The sequence below is a fragment of the Manis pentadactyla genome, chromosome 2, assembly GCF_030020395.1.
Source record: "Manis pentadactyla isolate mManPen7 chromosome 2, mManPen7.hap1, whole genome shotgun sequence".
NCBI classification, from domain to species: domain Eukaryota; kingdom Metazoa; phylum Chordata; class Mammalia; order Pholidota; family Manidae; genus Manis; species Manis pentadactyla.
The window spans coordinates 114,764,940-114,780,235 of NC_080020.1; the positions used below are offsets into that span (position 1 = coordinate 114,764,940).

Here is a 15,296-nt window from a genome sequence, read left to right on the forward strand (position 1 = left end):
CCAGAGCTCCCTCTGCTTCAGCAACAGAGTGTGGCTGCCTCAAGGGCTTCACCTTGCTCTCAGGGCCTGGGACCTACCCTGAAGGAGAGGTCACCATATGTGTTATTTACCTGTTTATGTTTCCGCCCACCACCCATAACTAGACAATACATTCCTGTTGTCAGAGAACATATGTTTTACTTCATTGCATCCCCATGGCCACAATTTCTCACTTCCACCTTATAATGCTTTGGCACTCCGGGCATGAAAGTGATGCTTTATTTTTGGAGTTCAATGGTTAAATAGTTGGTCATCTGTAAATATCCTCTGTGTTGAATTGCAACTAACCAGAATGTAAAGTGACCAGAATCTTCCTTTCTGCCACCATTCTGGATAAGTTAGGATTCATGCTGTGTACATTCATATTTGTGTTCCTGGGTCAGGGTTTATGTAAGTTTAGGTGTTTAGGGTTAGACATAGAGAATTCCTTGAGTTCTGTTTCCTTCCTCAATTCCCTGGTTTGTGAAGATGGTGTCTTTTTCTGGGAAATAAAAGGGGGACTTCATTTACACAGGAAGAACAAAAACAATAACAAGCTGTTCTGTCCAGGCAGGTACTGTGTTTGTTAAGGCATGATGGGGGGTTGGCACTTAAGGAATCTGGCAGGAAGATCAGCCCTGTGTAAGCCTGTGACACAGGTGGGAGGTGTGTGTGGCATCTCTCACCTTACTTCCCCGGACATCCTCCCACCCCTGCTTATGCCCCTCCAGCCCAGCGTTCTCAGAGTCACTGATGCCTTTCCCTAAGGGGACATCAGAGGAGCACTTACTCCTGCGGTGTGGAGTAGTGTAATGTCTTGCCTGTACCAGGAACACTTGCATTTTAAAATAGGAATCCAAAAGAATGAATCATTACTAACAGGACTTCCAATATTAGACCACTAGGGTGAGATCGATTTTGAGGAGTCCTTCGTCAGGTTGTCTTTCATAAGCAAATAAAACAAGCTCAGAAATACTTCAGGCCAGGGCTCTGTGAGACAATAAGCAGATTTTTAAAATTCATATTTAAACTTTTGTTCTTGTTTGTTCTGTGGCTATCAACTGAGAACAAGTACGTGTAGCTTCTAATAGAGGACAGAAGACAGAGTCCAAAGCTGTTTGATCTTTGCAAACTTTGTCACCCTAGGAAGCTTACTAATAGATCAATAACAATACAAATAATTACATATTTTTGTCATCAGAAGTTGGTTTTCTTTGGGGCTTCTTAAGGTCAGGAATTTTAGTTGTAAAGCAGTATAGTATGTGCAGTTTGGAAAGGCCAACAATTCTGATGGTGGGCAAGCACTTACTGTGTGTCTGGCACTATTCCATTTACTCATCATGACCCTACTAGTGGGTTACTATTTTATTATCACCCCTATATTATGAGTGAAGAAATCCAAAATCACAGTAAATACACGTTAGAGCCAGGCCTTGAACCCATACTTCCTAGCTGCAGGTGTCTTATCCTCTCACTGTATTACCTCCCCAGTCATAACCAGGCACCTCTGCTGTCCTCAGAGAATGTTTTCACTGAAGGGCAGGGCCTGGACAAAATGCAAAGGAAAAGTGGTTTGTTAAATATGCTAACCCAGCTCTTTCTTGCTTTCCAGGCTTTGGAGGTACCCTGGGCTACATTTTAGGTGCCATTGACTGGGCCCATCTGAAACTGGGAAGAGTGCTGGGCACGGAATTCCAGGTCATGTTCTTCTTCTCCGCCTTGGTGCTCACTTTGTGTTTTATGATTCACCTGTGCAGTATCCCTGAAGCCCCACTTAGAGATGTTGCTAAGGACGGTCCCCCACAACAAGCCCTCCAGGACACTCTATTGTCACCAGACAGAACGTATGAGTATGGATCTATCAAAAAAGTTAAAAATGGTTATGTAAACCCAGAGCTGGAGCTGCAGGGAGAAAAAATAAAAAACCCTGTTGAACAGGTAAAGTTGCAAATTCATTTTTCTTTACGTGGGAAAAATATTCTTGTTCTTGCCCTTTCTTCTTCTTTTTTAAATCTTTTTTAAACTGTTCTTTGTCTTTGTTCTCTTATTTGTGAAGAGTTTTGTGAAGTCTAATTGAATTCTCAAATCTACAGTAGCTACCATCCCTTGGAATTAAAACATTGCATTTCAAAGAAAAATGTATGCATCTTTCTGTGGCCCTCCTGTCTCTTCCTCTATTCAGAGCATCAAACCAGTGAGGATAAAGCCAGATACAAAGCAGTAAACCATAGGAGAGGCCTGGGACCATCCTTGGGCCATAAGAAATATCTTTCGCTCTTAGATTAGGATTATAAATTTTTTCCTCCAAGTGACAGCACCCCTGGGTTGGTAACTGGGTTGGGCTTGTTGAATTTGTATTTCATGAGTTGATTAGATATTTCCAGTACACTGCTCCATGAATTAATCAGCTTAAAAATTTAAAGAAAACTCTACTAAATGCCAGAAAAATGGAACTAGGTGAAGAGGAAATGGTCAAATAGAAGAGGCTAGAACTATGCTGACCAATACAGTAGCTACTAGCAATGAGGCTATTTACATTTAAATTAATTAAAATGATATACAATTAAAATGTCACTTTCTGAGTTGCATTAGCCACACTTCAAATGCTCAATAGCTCCGTGGAGCTAGTAGCTACAGTACAGGAGAGTGCAGATACAGAACATCTCTATTGCTGCAGAAACTTCTGCCAGACAATGGGGATGCACAGCTCCATTTTCCTTTGGGGTGACTTTGATAATAAAACCTCAGAGATAGAGTACAAAGGGTCCCCTCACTGGCAAAGAGGTTGTGAAAAGCCTGGGTTCAAATTTTAGTTCCTCGAGCTGACTAGCCTGTGTTATTCATTTAGCAAATATCTATCAGGCCCTTGCTGCAGGTAAGCTAAAGAATAAGAGCATAGGTGTTCAAATCCTACTTCTATCATCTCTGGAATATATTACTTTGGAAATTTACATTTTTCTAAAAGGGGAATGTAATTCCATCTGTCTAAAAGGGTTTTGTGCAGGTTACATGAGATAATCCATACAAAGTTGCTCAGAGTGGTTCCTACCACATAATAACATGTTAGTGTAGGTGTTTATTATGGGCCTGCCAGAATGCTGAGTGCTCCAAGTACACACAGGAACAGACTTAATCTGTGCTCTAACAACTTTCACACAAGCTAGAGTCAATCTTATCTCGTCCATGAGCTTGGCTTCTCTTGTTGGCTTGGCCTGTTTTCTAGGGATATTGAGATGTTCAACCAAGATAAAGCAGGTTAAGGTGTCTTTTAAGCTTAACAAGTACACAAGCATATTTTAATCACTACTCATTCAACAAACTACTTTGGATGCTGAATATGTGCATAGCACTCTACTAGGTATTTAGGAACCATAAAATTGATTGATGTCCATTCCCTATGCCCAAGAATTTATAGCCTAACAGGGGCACAAACCATTTACACCAATACTTCTATTTCAAGGTAAAATATGATAAATGCTATAAAAGTACTGTGTCAGCTCAGGTCTTCTAAAAAGCAGGCACCAAGACAGGATTAGATGTGTAAGAGATTTTATCAGCATAAGAAAATACCATGAAGTATAAAGGGAAGGAAGCAGAAGTACGTAGGAAAGTCTTCATATTGTGATGCAGGTCAAACACCTGTGAAAGGTCTTTCCATTGAAAGGTGATGGGGCAGCAAGCATCTCAGGTGCTGTGCCACTCTGAGAAAGTTTCAGCCAATCCAGTGGAATGTCCTCCAGCCAAAACTGCCCATTAGAGGAATCCTAAGTCTTTTACCAATAGGCCGGCATTAGTACCCCATCTTACTTAGTCATCAGTTGGGATACAATTTTAGATTTACAAAAAAGTTGCAAAGAGAGTAGAAAGAAGTCCAGTCTTCTTCCTGTTAGCATTTTACATAACATAACAAATGGTACATTTGCCAAAACTAAGAAATTAATATTGGCACAATACTATTAAATAAACAGCATACACTTTGAGTTCATCAGTTTTTCAATACTTTTTTATTTGTTCCAGGATCCAGTCTAGGTTACCACATTGCATTTAGCTAAGTGATATATGTTTGAAAACTGTGCTTTCTTTTAGTGCTATTTCAAAGAGATATTTTTGCTGCTTGTAGTTAGTAGAAAACCTCATTTCCATTTATTCAATTATGTGTATGAATAAAATAAATAAATCTTAGCACTAGTTGTAAGTCTGTAGTTTTTCAAGTTTAAGTGCTTTGTTCTATTAATTTGATTAGAATTTTCCCCAAATTAATGCAAACAAAAGTAAACCTCGTCATTGTTTTTGTCTGAATTGGCAAACTGCTAATTAAGTCAGGTCTGAAGGCAAGAGGCTATTTGAATATGACTGTGTTGGAGTTAAGTTTCCACAGTGTCTCAACCTGCCTTCTGCCATGCCACCCTGATGAAAGAATCCAACGGAAGGGAGCCACCTGTTCACCCAGTTTCCCTGGGATCTCCTATTTTATGATGAGTGTAATGTTTGCCATGATAGGAAGATCATGAGGAGGAACTAAGGTGATTGGGATGAAGCCTACACTTCATCTTATTGCACAGCAAATAGAGAAAAATGAGAATCTAGGTTTCCTGAGACCTAGCTAAACCACCTCCCTCTGTACTAGGCTGCCTCAAGGAGAACAACTACACCCCATGTACGTCCTAGTTAGACTGGAAGCCCCTTGTTGGGCAGCTCTGCAAGGCAGCAGAGGAATCATGGAACAGCCATATGATGGAACTCCTACAGTCATTAAAAGATGCATGTGTTTTTTATTCATTAAGACAAAATACGTCAGGTGAAACACACACACATAGACAAAATGATCTCCATTTTGGAAAAGCTACACACAGAGAAAAAATAGAAAGGATGTATACCCAAAATGTTGATTGAAGTTATTGTCTCTGGGTGATGGGCTAACATGTAGTTTTAATTTTCTTTTCTAAACCCTTCAGTATATCCAATAGTTTTACAATGGACAAGTATTACTTTGAAAATAAAGAAAAAATAATGTCATAGTTTAAGGAACAAGACAAAGCAGGGTTTTACTAAAGATAAACGCATTAGCCTGTTAGATTATCCCTGCCTCTTTGCCCCTTTGATAGATTATGACTCCCCCTCAAAGAGACCCAGCAGAGGCCAGCTCACTCCACTCAGAGAGTGTTGTGAGGATCAAATAAAATTAAGTGAGTGGAAGCCTTTTGAAAGGCATAAAACCCTTCATACTAGTAGGAAAATACATCAAGTGCAATTAACTCTAGTATATACCATGTACACAGCACCATAGACTCTGAAAGGGTCATTGGCTTAAAAAAATAAATAAAGCAACATGAGAATGAAAAGCGGAGTAACATATCTTTGGCACGAAGCCAAGCATCTGATTCTTCTGTTCCAAATATGCATCTCTGGGGCCTCCAGCTGGGAACGGGAGTCTACAGTTTGTCAAGGCCGGAGCCCTGCCATCATTGTTTGTCAAAGTCGTTACTTTCCAAAATGAGAATGGCTGTGCAATTTGAGAACTGGAATCTTTTTTTTTTTAATGGCAAGAGACTTAAGTTACTTCAGGGTTCAAACCAGATCCCATAAAATCTGTCTGCAGTTCCTCTAGGCCGTCCTTGCTCACTTCAGCACATCAGCAGTCACCTTCTAAATGTACCCTTGTGACGTTCTCTACCTGCTACATGGCTCTGTACCTTTTTCATTTATAAATCCATCACTGCCAGTTAACAAAGGCACATAATATATGCAGTAATACAACTCCCAGGGGCTCAGAACCATTGAAAGGTTTTACCTAGGGAATTGATTTGTCAGGGAATGAGATGCCAGCTGAATTTTCATTCTGAGTTAAAATACCCAAAGGGGCTTTGAATGTTTACATTCCCAGCTTTTACAGAGATATGAGGCACAATTTCAAAGCTCATATTTATTTTTGAATGAAAGGAAAAATTAGGTTAACAATGAAAGCATGATGAAAATTATGCATAAGGCAGAGGCATAGATTAATATTTGCAATGAGGCTGAATACGTGCAGGCCAGATTCACTTTTTAGTGTTTTGCATTTTTGGAAAGAAGGGAGGGAAAGTAAAGATAAATTATTTAGCTTGAGGCATGAAAATCAAGCTGTTGTTTCTTGGTCTCTACCTTTAACTGCTTCTTTCTATGGTTGAGTTAAAAGTAATAATTATGTATCAAGTTTCTCTTAGAATTACCATTGATTTTGATAGGTACCATATTTTATATGCAGGAAACAGTTATTTTTCTTAACTCCAAGAGAATGTTTATGCCTTTTAATACTTATTAAATATAGTAGTCCCCCTTATCCAGTGTTGCTTTCTATGGTTTCAGTCAACTGCAGTCCGGGAGTAGATAATCTGTGTTTGTCAGGAGGTCATGTAGCCTAATGCTAAGTCACGGTGCTTACGTCATGCACCTCACTTCATCTCATCACATAGGAATTTTATCATCTCACATCATCACAAGAAGAAGGGTGAGTACAGTATATTTTGAGAAAGAACAAGAGACCACATTCACATAACTTTTATTAAGTATATTTTATAATTATTCTCTCTTATTATTAGTTGTTATTGTTAATCTCTTACTGTGCTGTGCCTAACTGATAAAGTAAACTTCATCATAGGCATGTAAATACAGGAAAAAAACATAGTATTTGTAGGGCTCAGGATTATCTGTGGTTTCAGCATCCACTGAGGGTCTTGGAATGCAGCCCCCGTGGGTAACAGGGGACCACTGTATAAGTCCAGTTATGGTCAGTACTGATGAATTACACTACAAACCGATGACACTACAAAACTGATTCATTAAAAAAATCAACTTATACAACACATCTACAATGAGTAAATATAAATTTTCCACAACAAAAAATTAAAAAGCATTATCATATATGGTTATCATATTGTCACAGACAATAAAAAAATAGAAACTCTTTAGGAGACTATCTTATACATAAACTAGCCAGGACTCAATTTCATTGTGTCAAGATTCAGAATGAATAAAAATCTGACAAGAAAGACCCACCCCCCACTGTGGTTGATGTTTACAGTCCCGGTGCCTCCAGGGCAGCTGACTGCTTGATACCCCTGAGTTCTCTTTCTTCTCTCATATGACAAGATGTTAAAGGCTGTTTCATTCTTTGGATTTCAAAACAGTTATGTCAATAGTTCAAAATTTCTCATTCTCTGAAGGTTCCTGATAAAAAAACATTGTAGTGTCTGGTTTTAACATAGCTTAAGCTTAAATTAAAGAATTTGGAGGCATGTGTATTCAGTGTGTAGTATGTGTGTGTTTGTGTGTGTGTGTGTGTGTGTGTGTGTGTGTGTGTGTGTGTGCATATGTATTCTATATTCTCACTTTGACTTAACATAGGGCCTTTTACCTGTGTTGGCTGATGGTGGGATTCAAAGGAATGAACTGGGAAGTGGTACCTGTCCAAGTGCAGGGAACATTCTGTGTTATTAGTTTTCTATTGCTATAACACATTACCACAGATTTAGCAGCTTAAAACCATATATATTTATTATCTCATGGTTCTGTTAGAAGTCTAGGTGGGCTCAACTGGGTTCTCTGCTCAGGGTCTCATAAGGCTGAAACCAAGGTGTTGATGGAAGTATCTTCTCATCTGGAGGCTCAGCTGGGGAAGAATCAGCTTCTGAGCTCATTCAGGTAGAATCCAGTTCCCTGTGGTTATAGTCCTTGTTTGCTTGCTGACTATTGGCCAGGAATCTGTCTCATTTCCTAGGGGCCACTCTTCGGTCCTTTCCACATGGCGCTCTCCAGTTTCAAAGCCAACAGTCCATGTGCTTTGAAACTCTCTGACTTCCCCTTCTGCTCCCAGCTGGAAAAAAACCTCTGCTTTTTAAAGGGCTTATGGTGGTTAGGGTCACTCAAATTATCTCCCTTCTGATTAACTCAGAGGTAATTGATTAGCGACCTTACTTATGTCTGCAAAATCTTGTAACAAAACATTATCATCGGAGTAACACCAGGGGACTGAGACCATGGGGCTATCTTAGAATTCAGCCTAGCATACTTTCAGAGTCAAGGAAACTAAGAATTATAATCATTTAAGGGCTATCTTAGATGTGTGAGTTTTGTCCTCATGCAGTGATTCTGTCATTCAAAGATAATATGTTAGTTGTCTTACATCTTGGTTCAAAGCAAGCTCTATTTCCATTTCCTTTGCCCTTAGTTCTCCCAGAGCCTCCTTCTGGGCCTGAAATTGCTAAGTAGCCACACATACCTAACAAAACACCTCCTATAAGACCTCTCCATGGAAAGCAAGTGTGACCCTGTGTGGTGGTCCATGGACAGATATATAACATGGTTGTGTGCTCTGACTCCTACGGCTGGCTGTGTGCTGGCACTGAAGGTCATACCTGTTTCATGTTTTATTCCAGGCTCAAAGGACAGTGACCATTAAGTCACTGCTGAGGGCGCTGGTGAGTATGCCTCCTCACTACCGCTGGCTTTGTGTCAGCCACCTCATTGGATGGACTGCCTTCCTGTCCAACATGCTCTTCTTCACAGATTTCATGGGCCAGGTAATGAACATGTCTGTGTGCACACTCATTTACTTGCACGTCAGTTCCTCATTTGGCACCTGTCAAGTTTATTCTGGGCTAACCTCTAGGGTGGGCACAGGAAGAGTATAGGAACAAGTACCTTTACAGAGCTGCTTTCGGATAGGCATTAGAGGCAAGATACTACACCCTAGACAACTAGAGGACACGATGGGACCAGTAATTGGTCAAATACAACAAATGTGGAAAAATAAATGTGAGCTTTAGGGGTCATAAAGACTTAATAGGGGAGGTGCAGTATGATCTGGGCCTTGAAGGGTGAGTAGGGGTTGAAGAGAGAGAAGAGAGGGAAAGAGTTCCAAGGAGGAATAGGAAGGGCTTGTGTGGAGATGAGTCAGAAGCCAACTGGCTATGCCAAAGCAAGGGTGTCAGGGTTGCCTAAATCAAGTGGGACCAGATGTTAGGTGGAAGGCAGGGTGTTACTGATTCAGGGCAGTGCTGTTTAGACTGGATGCAGTAGGCACTTAGGACTTCCTGGATGTCCTTGAGTAGAGGTGTGTAAGGATGGAAGTCCATGGTCTTGGAAAATGAACTCTTTGTCTCTAGAGAGGCCCCTTGAGCAGGGACGTGTCACTCCCCAGACATGGAAAAGCAGAGCTTGTGAGAAGGGGTCCCTACAACATTTTTAGCTCAACAGCCCAAATCTTTCTTTCAGATTGTGTACCATGGGGATCCGTATAGTGCACACAACTCCACAGAGTTTCTCATCTATGAAAGAGGGGTTGAGGTTGGATGTTGGGGCTTGTGCATCAACTCCGTGTTTTCCTCACTTTATTCATGTAAGTCTCCTTCTCCTAACGGTATCTTCTAAAGGGCTCCGGTCTAGAAGAATCTTGGATTTCTGTATTTTTTTGCTCTTTAAAATACCAGATTCTTGATAAATCTGAGGTGGTCAGGAAAAATTATTCCCTTAGAAAGGACCATATGAAGTATCCTTTTCCATACTGAGTTCTAGATACCATTTTCCTCAGTAATTACTTTGTCCTTGGAATCAGTGGGCTCCTGGCCAAGGTTCTCTGGAAAATAAAACAAGATGGTGAAGTACTGGATGGACGATGGATAGAGTCCCAGCAGGCAGTATTGATTAACAACAGGTCTGTGTTCTATTGGAGTAAAATCATGTATAGAATAGATATGTTTATCATATTTGTAGATGACACAAAATAGGAGGGAGGCCAATATGCCAGGTGACAGAATTAACTTGTAAAATGACCCTCACTCAGACGGGCAGGGTGTTATGTACAGGAGCACCATTCCAGGATTGAGAACAATGGCTCTCCTTCTCAGGTAGCAGCGCTCAGGGGGTCTGGAGCCTATTAACCCCCACTTAGCTAAGTTTCATCTGTGAAGACACTGTAAACAAAGGAATTTCTTCAATTGGTTTTAAATAAGTCCAAACTAATGTACTACAACTCTAGGGCATCACATAGACTCACTTGGTGTTTGCTAATGTGTATGGAGATCTCCAAGCTCTGTATACATTGAAGTAAGTGAAAAGTCTGGCCTGTAAAAATGTATGCAGGTCCCCCCACTGGGGACAGAAATTGGGCTCATAATAATAACGGGAGCTTCTCCAGGACTGTGGGAAGAACAGCTGGCCTCCAACTCAGAGCTCTAGGCTTTGGACAGTCCGGGGAACTGCAGGGGTGTGGCCCAGGTGGGGAAAGTGGGGAGGCGAAGGGAGACAATCCCTGTTACCATTCTCGGGGCAGTCATTCTGTCATTGAAGTGTGCTTCCTTTGGGGAAAAAGAGGTGGGTGTATATAATGACCCATACTCTGGCATTTAGCCCTCCCCTTAGCCACAGCACAGCAGGAAACCTGCTTCAAGATAAAAAAATCTCTTCAAAATTAACAGTTGGGAAAAGAGGACCTAATCTAAACATATAATTCATGAGCCAAATAATCATAACAGCATAAAAATTCATCATTTTAAAATTTATAACCAAATAGTGGTGGCTTAAAGTTTGCATTTCTTTAGCAAAACTCTTTTTTTCCCCTTAGAACTAAGAAAACTCCAGGAGGGAGATTTCAAGTACTTAAAGTAGAATCAGAAAGTGTTAGACTAAAAGGTCAAATAAATTATCCCTCTTAATCCTTTTGTGCTTTCAAAGCGGAGGGCACTATTTGCTTCAACTCTTGTTCTTGTAAGAGGAACACATTTTTCCACAAGTAACTAGCATTTTAATTTTGTGTCAATTTTAACTTTTTATCCTTCCTCAAAGAATCCTTACTAGGTCGTATATGATTAGTTTGAGTTTCTGTATGAATTTCATGGCATTTGAAAATTAAAAAGCATGTTGTTTTTATATCCTCTCTAGTTAAAAGCCCTCTGTCCAAAATAAGCTATTATTTGAACAGTTTTTCAAAGTAATATGGATGCATGTATCTATGGGATCCCTAGCATTGTGAATTGGAACTAAATTTTTACTTATGAAATACCAGTCAGCCCTGCTTAAGGATTTTCAGGGGCTTTCCATGCCCATAGGATTAAGTCAAAGTCAGGCTTGGCATCTCAGGATTGTCAGTTTGGGTTGGCTCACACTCTGACCTCTCTCGTGCCACCCCTGATGACTGACTACACAGACTTTCTCATCTCTGCGTATTTGCTACTGCTTTTGGTTTCTTCTTCTACCGGAGCTGCTCTTTGTACATCCACATCTAGACAACTCATAATCATGCTTTGAGACCCAGCTCCAGCACGACCTCTGTTAAATTGTTCAGGTTCTTTCACCTTTACCCCAACCCACCCTGGGCCTGTATTTGTTGAAATAATGACCACCACCCTTACCTGATGTCTTCTATGTACTTGGCTTTGGGCTGAGTGAGGTTACAGACATTTTATCTCACCTGATAACTGACAACAATGCCAAGGAAGGGTTTTATTAGCCCCATTTTTCAGATGAGAAAGCTGAGGTTTTGAGAAGTTAAGGAAGTTGTCCACAGAAAGGGAGGGAGCTGTGGTGGGGAGGTGCCGGCTGTAGTGGTTGCCCTTCACCAGCCTGGGAGGGGTTGGCAAGTCAGGGAAGCGTCTTCAGATACAGTGCATCCTTTACTTCCTGCAGGTGTACAGATGGCAGTCAGGTGGAGGTGAAGAGACTGAGTGCCTTTAAGTCATTCTGTAAGTCTGGTGATTGTAATTTCCTCCAACCTGACTTTGGGCTGTAGGGCCAAGATGGGCTTGGATTGTTACTTTAGTTCTATGAGGCTGAACTCCTGTAAATCAGAATAGCCCCCTCTTCTCTTCCCCAGGGTCCATAGCCAAGGCACCTTTCCACCACCTCTTGAAGAGCATCCTCTTGCTTTTTAGCCACCTGCTAAACAGTGCCTGGCTCTTTCTTGTGGACAAGAAAAATCAACCTAGCAAGGCAATTTCTAGCTCTCTATTATGCAAAGGATTTAAAACTGATTCCAAAAGCCAGCTGTTTTCAAGCATAGATGAGGAAGTTGTTTTGTTCCTGATTCAGTATCAAAGGAAGGCTTGTACAAAACAAAAGTAAATCTCCAAAAGAAAGGATTACCTGAAATTATTAAATGCTGTGAGACACTGCCAGCTGTAATGTCTCCCTTTCTTCTCCCCACAGACTTCCAGAAAGCACTGGTATCCTACATTGGATTAAAGAGTCTTTACTTCATTGGGTATTTGCTGTTTGCCCTGGGGACGGGGTTTATCGGGCTCTTCCCAAATGTCTACTTCACTCTGGTCCTGTGTGCCTTGTTTGGTGTGATGTCCAGTACCCTGTACACTGTGCCCTTTAACCTCATGGCCAAGTACCACCGGGAAGAGCAGGAGGAGAAGGTGGGTAGTTGAAGCTCTGTGCTGGGTGACATCTAGACTCACCTGAAGGCTGGGGGATTTGGTAGGAAAGTGTGGGGCAGAGCTGAAAAATACATGTCTTGAAATAGCAGCACCAAAATGCCCAGCAAGGGTAACAATGTTCTGGCCAAGGGACAAACCCATCCCTCTCCTTACTCTGAAGCCCTGTGCACCTGGTGAGCAGCAGAGCAGGTACTGTTAACCTCATTTGTGTGATAGGGAAGTGGGCTCAGTAATCCTGGAAACCAGCCCACAGTCACAAAGAGACAAAGAAAGGGGAACCTGGGGATTCTGACAGCTGCCCTAAGGTCTTGTGCACCTGCAGGATTTCTGGGTTCCCCTACCCAAAGACGGCAGAGGTGCTTGGTGGCATTCCTGGGTGTTAGTGGTTGAGGGTAGGAAATTCCTAGTCAACATTTTCCTTGAGTTCAGATAAGTCAGGGTGTGTTCAGAGTGGAAAACTGGGGTTGCAGGCAGTCACCCCCACCAGCTTCTCCAAGGAAGGCCTGCCCCATCTCTGCCTTGGAGCTCAGGCTAGAGGCAAATCTGTAGCAGCCCTAAGAGAATGCTAGGTTGAGTATTTCTGCTCTAAAATTACCACCTCTTCTTACCAAAATATGCAACTTTTTCCCCCATGAAAATAGGCTTACATTTCCTTAACTGAGCAGTAATGTAAAAGCTAGAGAGATAACTTTGAGTTTAATCCATCACAGCATGAAACTGCAGAAACACTAAACACATGTCCATGTGGCTGCAATTCCCTTCTTTTCCATCATTTGATCTGGCAAATGCAGCAGGGCAGAGTTGTACCAGGAGGTAAAACCTTTCCAACAAGAGTTGGGCTTTCCTCATCCCCTGGCAAACATCGTTACTAATGTTTCTATGCATGCAGGGGTTTTGCTGTTGAAGAAAAAGCTATCATAAAGACTGTTCCTCCAAGGAGAAAGTTAGGTGGTACTAGGGCAAACACACATTATCTTTGGACTCAGGGAACCCTGAATTCAGATCCTGCCTCCACTATTTCGCAGTTGTGGGACACTGGGGATGTTATTCATTTATTTATTAAATCTCACTCAAAATGAGTTCAATTTTAGATGAGGTAATATATTCATGTGACTCACCCATCACAATGATATACAAGAATATGAAGAGAAGTGGCACCCTACCGTCCCTCCACTTTTTTTCCTATCTTCCCCTGGCTCCTACATGTAACCACTTTTATTAGATTTTTGTTAATATTTCCAGTATTTTTAAATGAAGATAAAGCAAATAGAATCTGTTTTCTAATTTTTCCTTTCTTATTCAAAGATTAATATGCATTTTTCTGCACAATGCTTTTTTACTTAGCTGTATAGGAATTGTCATTCAATTCTCAGAGCTTCAGCTTTCTAATCAATGAAATGGGAATAATACACCCACCTTATAGAGTTGTTGGAAAATTAAATTTAACAAGATAGGGTAGGTAATCTATTTAGCACAGTGTCTACCTAATACCCAGAAAAGTTTTTAAAAATTGGTAGTTAGCATTATTATGTATCGCATATATTAGCATAAATCATGGGCTAATGATAATAATGTGTGCATCTAAGCAGGTGGTGAGGATGAAGCGAAGAACCATGTGTGAAAGAACCTGGCACAAGGCCTAATACATAAAATACACCCAATAAATGGCAATGTTATCAAGCAATTCAGACCAAACATCAAATACTAATCATATTAATATGCTAACCAAATATCAATCATATTTTGAAAGGTGGAGTCACTTTTTTTTATGTTGCTTCTCCGACATATATCTGTGATTGAATACCCTTCAATAAATGAATTTGTAATGCTAAGGAAGGACAAGAATGAGATATTTACTGAGCTTCTACTACATTGTATTTATTAACTTCTTAGGAAGAGGTAATTTTGCATGTGTTAACCATTGAACCTACCAATGGAATATAAGATTTTGTAGCAGGTAGGGACCTCAGCCAGGAGGATGGGACTTCCTGGTGACCTTAAATCAGGGGGTGGTGAACTATGCCTTGATGGCTAAATGTGCCTGCCACCTGTTTTTATACAGCTTGTGAGCTATGAATTCTTTAAAAACTTTAAAAAAACAGTAGGGTCACATTTTGAGACAAGTGAAAATTATATGAAATTCAAATACAAATATCCAGAAAGCTATATCTAAATGCCCATTTATTTATGTTCTGTAGCTGCTTTACCCTGTAATGGCAGAGTTGTATAGTTGCTACCAAGACCATGTGACTTCTATGCTAAGTGTTTACTATCAGGCTCTTTACAGAAAAAGATTGTTGACTTCTTCCCTAAAGGGCAGTTCATGTAGATCAAATGCTGTTCCTGTGTTTTCCTTGTAGAAGAAGCAGACCCAGGGAGGGGGCCTGGATAGCAGCTGGAGAGGGCAGGGCCTGGACTGTGCTGCCCTCACCTGCATGGTCCAACTGGCCCAGATCCTGGTCGGAGGTTGCCTGGGCTTGCTGGTCAACATGGCAGGGAGCGTCATCGTCGTGGTGATCACAGCGTCTGTGATGGCCCTGATCGGCTGCTGCTTTGTGGCTCTCTTTGTTAGATATGTGGATTAGATCAATAAAGAAACGTTCGTAGACACAGTGAAGCCCATGGCAGGAAGCTTTTCTTTAGCTCTGCATCTTTTGGGTCTGCCCATTGGATGCCCATGTTACGACAGCTGTGGTAATTTGCGCACTCCTCACTTTCAGCCATACTCTGCGTGACCGTTTCTATATTTCAGTCATCATTGGTCTTAGGAAAGACTGGGCTTTGCCTCCAGGCACTAGGGGTAAAGGGTAAATGCAGGTGATAGCACTTACACGTGCCTTTCTCACTGCGTCTCAGTGTGGG

General features: G+C 41.1%; 1 protein-coding gene across 1 annotated transcript in view; it reads left to right on the forward strand.

Annotated features, from left to right (window-relative positions):
- SLC45A2 (solute carrier family 45 member 2) overlaps nucleotides 1–15,051 on the forward strand; it is a 31,561-nt gene extending 16,510 nt beyond the window's left edge. The window contains exons 3-7 of the mRNA XM_036884964.2: nucleotides 1,631–1,956; nucleotides 8,433–8,576; nucleotides 9,271–9,394; nucleotides 12,199–12,413; nucleotides 14,795–15,051. Of these exons, the coding sequence (XP_036740859.1) occupies nucleotides 1,631–1,956; nucleotides 8,433–8,576; nucleotides 9,271–9,394; nucleotides 12,199–12,413; nucleotides 14,795–15,019 (1,034 nt within the window). The 3' untranslated portion in view covers nucleotides 15,020–15,051. The remainder of the gene's footprint in view (nucleotides 1–1,630; nucleotides 1,957–8,432; nucleotides 8,577–9,270; nucleotides 9,395–12,198; nucleotides 12,414–14,794) is intronic.
- The last annotated feature ends 245 nt before the right edge of the window (nucleotides 15,052–15,296 follow it).